This window comes from Symphodus melops (assembly GCF_947650265.1).
Source record: "Symphodus melops genome assembly, chromosome: 13".
In the NCBI taxonomy this organism is placed as follows: domain Eukaryota; kingdom Metazoa; phylum Chordata; class Actinopteri; order Labriformes; family Labridae; genus Symphodus; species Symphodus melops.
The window spans coordinates 4,542,484-4,554,105 of record NC_136703.1 but is presented as its reverse complement, the minus strand read 5'-3'; the positions used below and the strand labels follow the sequence as shown (position 1 = coordinate 4,554,105).

The 11,622-nt window shown below is 41.5% G+C and overlaps 1 protein-coding gene across 1 annotated transcript; it reads left to right on the top strand.

Moving 5' to 3' along the window:
* The first annotated feature begins 760 nt into the window (after window positions 1-760).
* Window positions 761-5,262, top strand: slc25a45 (solute carrier family 25 member 45). The gene is made up of 7 exons (XM_079360222.1): window positions 761-901; window positions 1,861-1,920; window positions 2,011-2,054; window positions 2,135-2,206; window positions 2,409-2,597; window positions 3,878-4,112; window positions 4,763-5,262. Exons 2-7 carry the CDS (start codon window positions 1,884-1,886, stop codon window positions 5,041-5,043), a joined length of 858 nt encoding a protein of 285 aa, XP_079216348.1. The 5' UTR covers window positions 761-901; window positions 1,861-1,883; the 3' UTR covers window positions 5,044-5,262.
* The last annotated feature ends 6,360 nt before the right edge of the window (window positions 5,263-11,622 follow it).

Here is an 11,622-nt window from a genome sequence, read left to right as displayed (position 1 = left end):
GTTAAACATTTCAATGTTCCTTATCCTGTCATAAAATGTGTTATTCCAGGCTTTATATTTATCTCTTTTTAAAATGCCCCTTTTGTAAAATGGGGCTCCTGCTCCTCTAATATTCTCTCTATGTCCCTGTATGCATCACTTCTATACAATGCAGTCATTGGGATCCCACTGCTGTCATTCATTTTGTAAAGGTAGACGCTTTGACGCTTGCTGCTGGTTAAGGTTGCCAGGTTTGCTTATTATAAGCAACCCTTGGCTTCTATCTGTAAAGATACTGACTGTGAATTGGTAATTGGTTTCTGAGATGTTTTTTTAAACAAATTGACAACATTTCATGACAGAAGCATCTCCAATGTATTTATACAATGAACTTATTCTCCTCTGATGCACCTTTCTTAAAACAAAAAAACAAAAAACAAACATACAAACAGTATTTTTCGATAATGATGATCATGAAATGCTTGGTATCAAAATGCATTGAAGGACAAATTTGGCACTATTCATTTAAAGCTCTTAAAGGGTATTTGTGTAATTGAGCTGTGGTTATTGCAATACTGCAGGATTGACTGAGGTGACCTATCCATGGGGTCCAGAAGTCCTAGAAACACCCCATGCATTTATGGAAATAATTTACAAAACGTTTCATCAGATAAATAAGATTAATTATACATGAAAAATATTTTGCATGCAGCGTTCAATAATATGTTTTCAATATGTAGGTTCGAGTTTTTCTACCTGTTGTTTTGGGCTGCTTTCAATCGATCTGATTACTTTTCTCCTGCAAGATCTGGCAACTCCGCTGCAGAGTGGGACGAGGTCGTTCATTCAGTGGTCGTGCAGAGAAGACGAGCAGGACCATGCCTGGGATTTTCTTACAGTAATGTGGTGACGGTGACTAAAGGTGGGCGAAGTGGTCTTCTTTACCAAACTTCTGTTGTTGTTGCATGATATATGTTGTTGCAAATATCCGAATGAGAACTCTACGCACGTTTTTAAGGGAGTTTAAGCTCGGCTAACGATGCATGGTTAGACTATGTGGTAAAACGAAATGTAGAAAAAATGCCCCCAAACTGAGACCCCCACCAAAAGATGTTTAATCCTCTTTAAAGGAGGAGTGGTGAACTTCTAATAGGACGACTTGCGTGTTAAAACAGTTGACTTTAACATTGCTATCACATTTAAAAAATCTTTACCTCAGTATCTGACTGTCAGTGATATATTAACTTTCATGTGTTGCAAGCATACCATCAGTTCACTTTACAGCTGTTGTAAAGATGCAACACTGAGGGGGGGGGGGGCAATCAATGCATCTATATTTACAAAGAGCCCATTTATAACAAGTGTTTTCTCAAGACACTTTACAAACGCGCAGGTAAAATACCCTTACTGTTATTTAATCTACAAAGAGCCAACATGAATCCATCATGAGTATTTTGTAACAAACTTCCAGGAGCAAGAAAAACTTCTTAATGAGACAAACCTGAAGTAGAACCAGACTCATGTTGAACAGCCATCTGCTGAGACTGTTGGACAGTGAGTTTGAGGGAGCTGCAGGACGAAGGAGCAAGATCAACACAACAACAACAACAACAACAACAACGATTAAGACATTTTAGCTACAATAACAGAAACAATGGTATGACATGTAGTGTAAGCAGTAAAAGCTAAGTATGATAGTAGACAGACCAGTCTGACATTAACTTAGCAAACGAAACAAACGAGTTCATCCCTTAAAAAGCAAGACAAGACGAGAGTCAGCTGATGATTAATAGATTTTAGAGTTATGAAGGCGAATGGGAGGATGTGTTGAAATAGCCGCTGCTCTCTCCTAACTATCTAACACATGGATTTGACTTTCAGGTTTTGAAACTGTGACTTTCATCATGCCTTTTTTGGAATTCATAGCTGGATGTGTTTCAGGTAATACACCTTTGACCAGACATAGCAGTTCATTAAACTTAATGCACGTTTTTCTGTTCCTGAGGAGAAATCTGTTTCCTGTGTGTGCAGGTGCATTGGGACTGGCGGTGGGACATCCTTTAGACACAGTGAAGGTTGCAAGACCCTCTAAGAGTTATTGTCATGACTAAATATAAAAACTTGCTTCTTACTACTTCTGCTATTTTATTTGTAGGTGCGTCTGCAGGCCCAGTCGATGTATAAAGGCATTTTTCATTGTGTGGCTAAAACATACTCGCATGAAGGGGTAGGTGTCATTTTCTTCTAAACTTTGCACAACATGTCACGTCATACGTAGGTACAACCTCCCAAAACAAAGCCACACACACACACACACACACACACACACACACACACACACACACACACACACACACACACACACACACACACACACACACACACACAACAGAGAGTTGTTGATGTTCCCAATATCTTTAATATTTCAGCTCCATGGATTCTTCAAAGGAATGGCGTTTCCGGTGTTGACAACAGGCATCACAAACTCTGTTGTTTTTGGCTCTTACAGTAATGCCTTAGATTACCTCAGTCAGTCTCGGCGCAGTGACCGCAGTCAGGGCACACCAGCCTCTATGACACACATTTTCACAGCAGGATGCTTCTCAGGCCTGATGCAGGTAAGAACACGTGATAGTATACTGTGTTTGTCATGACCTGACTCACATGTCCTGAACATAGAGTTTAAATAGCAAGTGTGAACAACAACAGAACTCACATCAAACAATCAAACGCTTGAATACTTCAGAAATGAGTTTCATGTAATGAGTACTGGTATTTATGTCTTGAATATTTTCCGCCCCGATAATGACCTCAGGTGTTTTCATTTTGGATCAGATTTTTTCATGCATCTCCTCCTCAGCCAGTAAATGATGGGGTTGTCATTCAATAGTGTGTCATTTGTCGTCCATTTGTAAATGAAAAGTTAGTTCATATAAAGTGTGAAGAAGCTCTGCACGCTCATGTTTTTCAGATAGTGATTTCTTCCTGCACGCCGAGGTTCAAAGGAGCAAAAGAGGCGTGAGGTTTAAAGTACAGCGTCAGCGCCGCACAGTCACACATTTATAAAGTCATTTATCCCACTGCAGCACAGTACCTGCTCCAGTCTGTCTTTGTACCTGATCAACAGAACCACGAGGTGTCACACCGGCCCGCTCACACTGGTCTGAACCTTGTCAGCAGTTTTTTACTCTGGCTCAGCTGTGTTCTGCCTAACGATTGCATATTAAGTGAAATGGTCTCAAAAAGATGCTGAAGTTGTGTTTATGTCTTGGTCAGCTCAAAACAGAATAAATATATTCACATTTGCATAGGGGAGGCTCAATTTGTAGGATTGGCCGTCCCTCAGATAGAAGGTCAGGGTTCGATCCTCAGCTCCTGCAGCCACATGTCTGATGTGTCCTTGGTGAAGACACTTGACCCTGGGTTGTTTCGTTGGTGGCGTATAAACGTGCATGAATGGATTCTGATGGTTGCCATCACTGTGTGAATGTGTGCGTCTTTGAGTAGTCCGAAGACGAGAAAAGTGCCATACAAGTTCAAGGCCATTCACCATCTATTTCACAAGACTCGCATGTGGGACAGGCGTGTCAGTCCCAAAACATTGCAAACCTGTTTGTGCAATTTAGATGTTGTGCAAGACATTTTCTTTATTAGGAAATTACTCAATGTGTGGTTCAGGACTTCTATTTTTGTTGCAGTGGAATTGAAACAGGTAGGCCCATCAATATCGTTTGATATTTACCAGTATGTTATCTCAATTTTAAAGTCTGTTATCGTGACGGCCCTGATCTAAGTGCTTCTTAGCTTACGTGTATTTTAGCCTTTGTTTACTACTCAATTTTTTTCTGCAGTTTACTTCTTCTTCTTTTTCTGACAAAACGCACACTTCTTCTTTCAGGTGTTGGTCTCTGCTCCCATTGACCTGGTGAAAGTGCGTCTCCAGAGTCAAGCAACAGTCGTCCGATACCGTGGACCCTTTCACTGTGTCGCCGTCATTCTAAAGGAGGAGGGTCCGCGCGGCCTCTTCAGAGGAGCGCTGGCCCTCGCTCTGAGAGATGTACCCTGCTATGGACTCTATTTTTTGCCTTACGAAGTTACTCGAAAGGCTCTGACGGAGGACGGAAAACAGCCAGGTCAGTTTTGAAGGCAAAAGTAAAAACAATAAAAAAAATTGGTTTCAGGAAAACTTCAAACCAAAAACACTGATGGGCCTTTAATTCATAAAGCTAGAAACATCACAGCAGCATTGTGGTCTTAGTGACACACTAAAAAAAACGTAAACTGTAATATGTAGATCATCTTTGTGATGACTTTGTGCTTTTTTAACATCAGTGAGTTTAGCCTTTTCTGCACAGATTATTTTGGTGCTTTTTTTTGTAACGAGCGGTTTTGTTCTGGTGCTTTTATCTCGGCGCGGCAGTAGCTCAGTCTGTAGGGACTTTGGTTGGAAACTGAAGGGGTTGCTGGTTCAAGCGCCGGTGAGAACCATAGTATGGAAGATGGTCTGGTTGCTGGAGATGCCAGGTCACTTCACGAGTACTGGGGGGCCCTCGAGCAAGGCAACAAACCCAACTCTGGTACAGTCCCTGTGTAACAGCCGCACCCCTGACATCTCTCCATTAATGCATGTCCACAGGTCCTGTGTGTGTGTGTGCGTGAGAAGCATGTCTCTCAATAACAGGTTAAAACCAGAATTTTCCTGTGAAGGATGAATAAAGAATTTTTAAAAAGTTTAATAAATGTTGAATATTTTCATATAAACACTACGTTTTTCTCTTTATAGGTACTTTTGCGATATTGATGGCAGGTGGAATTGCGGGCGTGGTGACCTGGGCCTTCGCCAACCCCATGGACGTGGTGAAAGCCAGGCTCCAGCTGTCGGGGGCTGGAGGTCGTGAGTACAGCGGGGTCCTTCACTGCATGAGAGTCAGCGTCAAAGAAGAGGGACTAAGGGTCTTTTTCAAAGGGCTCCTGCTGAACAGCCTCAGGGCCTTCCCGGTCAACGCCGTCACTTTTCTCAGCTACGAGAGTCTGATGAGACTTTTTTATCAACAAGAGAGATGACATCATGTGACCTGTGAAGACTGAGAGTTTTCCCTGATCAGTGCACAGACAGAGAGTTACTCTCAAAGTAGTTGGACGACCTCAGTTTTTAACATTTTTAAGATTTTGAATGTAAACTGTGTTTTAAACTTTTTACAGACTGTGAGCCAGCACTTTGATTTTAAATATTTGTTGAATGAAAATGATGCTCAATGATAAATGAACTGCTTCGTGAGAGGACGTCAGCGCTTTTCTCCTTTACTTGAAATCAAATATAAACTATAAGCTGTAAAGCATTTAGATGCATAAACTGGAAAAACGGTTGTTAATAAATTCCTAACAGAAATATTTCAAGACTTGTTTTCATTTCAGTGACAGAAACCATCGAGACGTTCTCTTTTAATTCCTCCTCCATGTATCATTTAACAGTACTGGCTTTTTGTCAAAATAAAGAATTTGTGTATATGAATCAGTCAAAACAATCCTTGCTGGAATATACTCTGTTTTGAATGTAATATTCAGCTGCTTTAGTCTTATTGTAACGCTTGTGTATTAGTCTATTCTATACGGGGCTCCCGGGGGCCAAAGTGGGGTCAGCTCTATCAGCTCACTGTGTTTTTCGTTTATGCATTAATCTCAAACCTCAGACTAGTTTGATCAAACGTAAATCTTTGATCATCAAAGCAAAGGTGCTGCATGGTGGTGCAGCGGTTAGGGCTGACGCCTCACAGCGAGAAGGTTGCTAGTTCGGATCCCTGTCCAACAGGAGCCTCTCTGTGTGGAGTTTGCATGTTCTCCCTGTGCATGCGTGGGTTCTCTGCGGCTTCCTCCCACAGTCTCAACACATGCTCCTTCGGTTGATTGGTGACTCTGAATTGACCGTAGGTGTGAATGTGAGTGTGGCTGGTTGTCTGTCTTTGTAAGTGATCGACTGGCGAACAGTCCAGCGTGTAACGACGCCTCTCGCCAGCTAATTGACAGCTGGAATCAACTTCAGCCTGCCTGCGAACCAAAACAGGAAAAGTGGTATGGATAATGTGTAGATGGATGGATAAAAGTAAAGGTTCATATAAAGTATGAAGCAGCAGCTCTGTGGTAACCATGGATACCAACAGAGTCGCTGTCCTGATATTCAGTACAACAATACTCCCTCTTATGTGATATTGCTTAATTACTGCAAGTTTCTACTTCATGTCCCAGAAACATTAACAACAATAAATCCTCAAAGATTTTGAGCTGCCTTGTCTTGGAGGTTCAGTGGAGTGTTCAGGTGGCCTGGTGTCGAACTCCTGCAGCACATTCACACATGAAATAGACTCCTCGAGTGCTAACATTGTTATCCTAACAAATGTGAGTGATGGTAGAAACCACAAACATTAAATACAAGTTTTATTAAACTGGAATTATTTGTTAAATCTGAAGGATTTCCACTGGACTTCAGCAGGCTGTCTGACTGTGAGCCCTACAAAGAAGCTGTAAACAGACTTAATGTCACATTCACTTCTTGTATTACTTTATTTCCTAACACTAAACCAGAGGTTAGAGTTGTATTTGGGAACTTTTATAGTCTAATTTTAGATCATTTCAGTGAACATGCAGGAGAGGGTGCAGCTGTCACCAGCATGGATCGTAAGATTCACACCTGCCGAAGACAAAAATGCAAATAGAACACAATAAAATAAAGAATGTTCATGCCAGGGAATTCAACAGGTCCAGACATGCCCCATACTCGGTTAGTGCTTCACCTTGAAGGATCCGCTTTGCCTTATCTAAGTCACTGTGACCTTATAGTTTGAGGAAAGTCCCTGAAAGTTCCTTAGCGCCTTGTATTTAATATTATCAGATTTGGTTGATTGAAGTAAGCGACAAAGCCCAGCATGCATTCTTAAGATAACAGCCATACACTACAAAGAGGAATGTCAATATTTAGGGCTTGAGCTAATCAGTAGCAAAAGAAAGCCCCACACAGAAGGATCATGGGAAGTTGGATATGATACAAGTTCCTTCTGAGACTTTGTCCTTGACTTGCAGCTGGCTTTAAGTTCTTACTTTAAACCATTGGGAGGCCTCGAAATAGTCCTGGCTTTGTGTGGCTACTGTGAACCGACAGTCATCCGCAATTTTCCATCCGTCCCTTCAGTGTTTCACATGGTGGAGTCTTTTTTTTTTGTCACTCTTGTCCATCATGGAAAAAGAGAAGCAGAGCCACACACTGTAGCTGCTGACTGTACTCTTTGGATTTATGCAAATCCACATCTGAGTGTGTCCAAAGTGACTGCAGGAGGAGTTTGGTGTATGTCCCTGTCGTCAGCTGTAATGTGATTATCCTTGCTCTGCGGGGGCTGAACGTGTGGAAGTTTGTGTCTTGTCATTAGGACTGTAAATGACAGGGATGCATGGGGAGACAGAGAAATAGCAGGGTGGGGGCAGAGGGGGGTTAGCGGGGAGATTTAGGCCATACCAGGGCTTTACTGCAGGCCACAATAGCATGTGCGGTGATTGTGTTGAAGGCTTGGCGTCCAGGGACCGAGCCTCCCCCTGTGGACTGTTGTATGTGGGGGCCGCGGCTTTCGCTTACAGAGATTTTTTTCCCTCTTTCTTGTGGCTTGTTAGATGTCTTTGTTCTCAGGGTGAAGGTCAATTTGAAAAGAAGTAAGGAAGAAGGAAAACATTACCATGGCTCTGTTCATGTATGACCCCTCCCTACACTGTGGCTCTTCCATTTTTGTATTTTGCTTTATGTTCTCCTGGCAGGCCTCTCTCTTTGTCATGCGTGGATAAAAAAAAAAAAAAAAAAACGCAGAGGAATTTACATCCCTGCTAATTTTAGGGACGGGTTCCTGACCAGAAAACACATCCTCCAATTTCTGTCTATATCGGTCTTCCTGCGTCTTTCCACTGCTGTTTCTCTCACCAGCGCTCTCGGGCTCTTTCAGATTATTCTGCTTCCCTTAATCTCCCCTCAATTTTCCAATTGCACTGCATTCCCGACAAAAAAGATTTTTCTCCGTTCTTATCCAAGTTTACACTCTGAAAGCTGCCAAAGCTCTCCTCGAGGTTTAATCCACAAACAATCTAACAATCAAAACAATCTAAGCTGCTGGAACTAAATGCTTTTAGAGATACTGAGGGGTAATAATTATTACCAGCATCTTGCATTTCCCAAACTGAGCTGCTGGGATCTGTTTGATGTCAGCACTAGGCGACATGAGGGGGAGTGGAGGGCAGAAACACAAGCCCCTGTTGACATAAGCCTCGTCCGTCTGCAGACTCTCTGTATATTTGGAAACCCCGTCCTAATTCAACCCATACTCCAGCTAATGACACCCCTGATGTCACTCAACACATTAAAATTCTCACATGTCCATCTTTACAGGAGCCCATAAATATCTGAGTGCTTTTGTGCCTGCTGCCGTTTACAAGAAAGTTTAGTTCAGGAGAGACTCATCAAACTGGATCAGTGGAGACCAGTTATACACACATAAAATCAAACCAGACCTAAAATCCTCCTGAAACTGTTGGAAAGCAGCGAGAGCCATACAGCATGACATCATGCCGCTCAGATTTCAGTTTTGTTTAGAGGGAAAAGGATAATGATCCTTTGAGGTCTGCACATCGCTTAGAGCTTGTTTTAACAGCACATTAAATTTAAATTGATATATTTATATTTATTTTAACAGTTGTTAAGAAATGGCAATGTCTCTTCTCAAAGAACATGTTCCCCATTGGAGTATATCGACGGTTACACAGCAGTAACTTTATTCTTCTGTTTGGTCTTCTTCACGTTCAGTTTGTGTTTTGTTCATGGCCGTTACTAAAATGCAAACGTCTCACATGATGGGTTCAGTTTGTGTGCAGAATTGTGTTTAAAGGAGCAATAACCTGTTTATACAAAAGTGAAGTCATCACATTGCAGGATTTCTTTGAGTGCCGACGTATTTCAACACGACTGTAAGAGAACACAAAACAAAGGACTGGCAAATAATACAAATAAAAAGATAGATAGATAGATAGATAGATAGATAGATAGATAGATAGATAGATAGATAGATAGATAGATAGATAGATAGATACTTTATTGATCCCGAGGGAAAACCCTGGATTCAAAACGTTATTCAATTAAAAGTTCCTGCAAAAAGTATAAAAACTTGAAGTACTGCAGGGAAGAAATGGCCCAATGACAGTCCAATATGAGGGTTCATACTAATGTATACATGCACTAGAGTGTAGGTTGCATTCACATTTCATGAGCTTGTGAACAACCAAAGGTGAGGTCCGATGATGATGCAGTGAATGAATAATGATGTGCATTTTACAAAATCCCGTCTGTAATGTAGGTGATCTTAACCCAAGGTTTGTGAAGAGATGTTTAAGTCTTCGTCTGAGTTGACTGCTCACTGCTATTGTTGTAAACTACAGGAACCAAAAATCTGATGAAAGAGCAGTGTACACGAGGCAACCAGCCTGACACTGCGAGACATCTGTGATTGGACAAAACTGTTAAAATCAGTAAACCTAATTATGGTGACATAATTACACTCTGTTTATAGCAAGTCAAACAAATACAGAGAAAGTTACAGATAAGTGATGAAGCTAAATACAGAAAGGATATTTAAACAAAGGCAAACAAACATTATGTTAGCACAGTAAATACAGGTCAGCTGGTACTGTATACTGTCAACATGGTCTGACACTGTGCAAACAGTGCAGAGAGAGGGTGAACATATGCTGTATAGTACATTAGCTGTTACTTCAATTATCACTGATAAAATAAGGATGACTTTGTGATTCAGTGTGACAGTTTTATTCAAGCAGACAAACACACCTCAGTTCACACTTTTGCTGCATTTCCTTCTTATGTAAACTTGAAACATCTGCTTTTTTTTTTTTTAAATGTAGCTTAAACTAAAACAAAAAGTTAGACCAATGCTTCCCAAACTTCTCAGCTTTTGACCCCCAATATGAGACAATGAGGCAACATATCCATGGTACAATCAGCCATCATATCTGTGGTCTTCAGGAGACTGTGATGGACAGTTTTCACATTTTTATAATAACCGTTTAAATAATAATTAGTAGAATAGTTCAATATTTTTTAAAGTAACTAGTTGCAGTCTTGTAAAGAAATTCCCCATCATGACCCTGAATTGGACAGAAAAGAGAAATAGATGTTACACAGTTAGAGAGCTTGTAGAGTCAGGCCCCTAGAGGACATTAGTGTTACTACAACTGAAATCTTGCAGAATCTGCTTCTTTATGGAGGTTTTCTGCAGCATTGTAAAGTTCCCGTTCCGTGTTGAACTACATGGGTGGCACGGTCCTCTATAGGTCCATATGTGTACCTTAGCTTACCTCTAATTAAATAGTTCATTCCACCAGAAGAAGAAACAAGCCACAAAAGTTAACGCAACATTTTAACAACAGAAAATACCCATAAAGAAGAAACAAAACAGCACCAAAGCGCTGTGTCATTATTCTATCTCTCTGACCCAGCAGGTTGTGTCTCTTCCTGTGACTTTATGACATTTTTTTCTGCAGAGCTATTCTTTGTATCAGCCCACCCCTGCCCCCTCTCTCAGTTTCCGCCTGTCTGCATATGTTTTGGAGGCCATTAATCGTCCCGAGCACAACATGCACCCCAGCAGATAATTACGGTCATTAAACCAATTAGGGAGCACATGGAGGGGAGGCTTCAGTCAGAGCCCCGAGGCCTCCAACTCCTGTTCCTCTCTAACCAGGACGGCCGAGGTGGTCCGCTGAAACTTTGGCAGCGCCTTGAATAAGAAGGGAGTCAATTACTTCAGCCCAGCTCGAGATTAATGCAATTTCCTGTTGGTGTAGCCTTGAGAGACCTTGCCAACTTTGCTGCAGGCTAAGTAACCAGAGCCATTAACCAGCAAAGGTCCCCTGCATTTTCACATCCTTTAGCTGCATTTTCACATTCTTTATCTGAAGCAGCCTTCAGGTTGGTGTCATCAAAATGTGTTTCCAACACAGCTAAGAGGGATTTTTTTTAGTGATTCTGCAGCCGAAAAGAAAAAAGAAAAAGGAGAAATAGAGAGAAGAAGTGGCAGGAAAGGGAGGGCGGACCGGTCTGCAGACGGTGGTTTTCAGCATGCTCAGTCTATCATGAGATACTAGAGCTAATATTATGGTTTCATTCTGCCTGACTCAGTGGGAGTTCTTGCAGAAGGAAAGGCCATCGCATAAAATACATACAAACTATCTTGGAGACAAATGGAACTGAGATTTCCAGTCAGCGTCTACATGCCCATGCAGGCCACAGAAAGTCCCTCACACTTCCTCAGAGAGTCTCTCATGGTTAGAGATATTTGGACGACCACTTTGTCCCTTGTTGAATCTGGGAGATATTTCCCAGCATTCTTCATGTTGTGCTTGGCATGCGTTTCACCAAACTACTCATAGAAGGCGAAAGTAAAAGCCAAAAAAGAACAAGGAGCTCCATACAGCAGGTTTTAACCACTCACTAATGAGTGACATGTGAAGTGAAATGTCGATGTTGTGACGTCTCCAGAACGAATAAACAGAAGAGAAAAGGTTCAGATCCTGCTGATTGAGGATCATGATAAAGACTTTTAG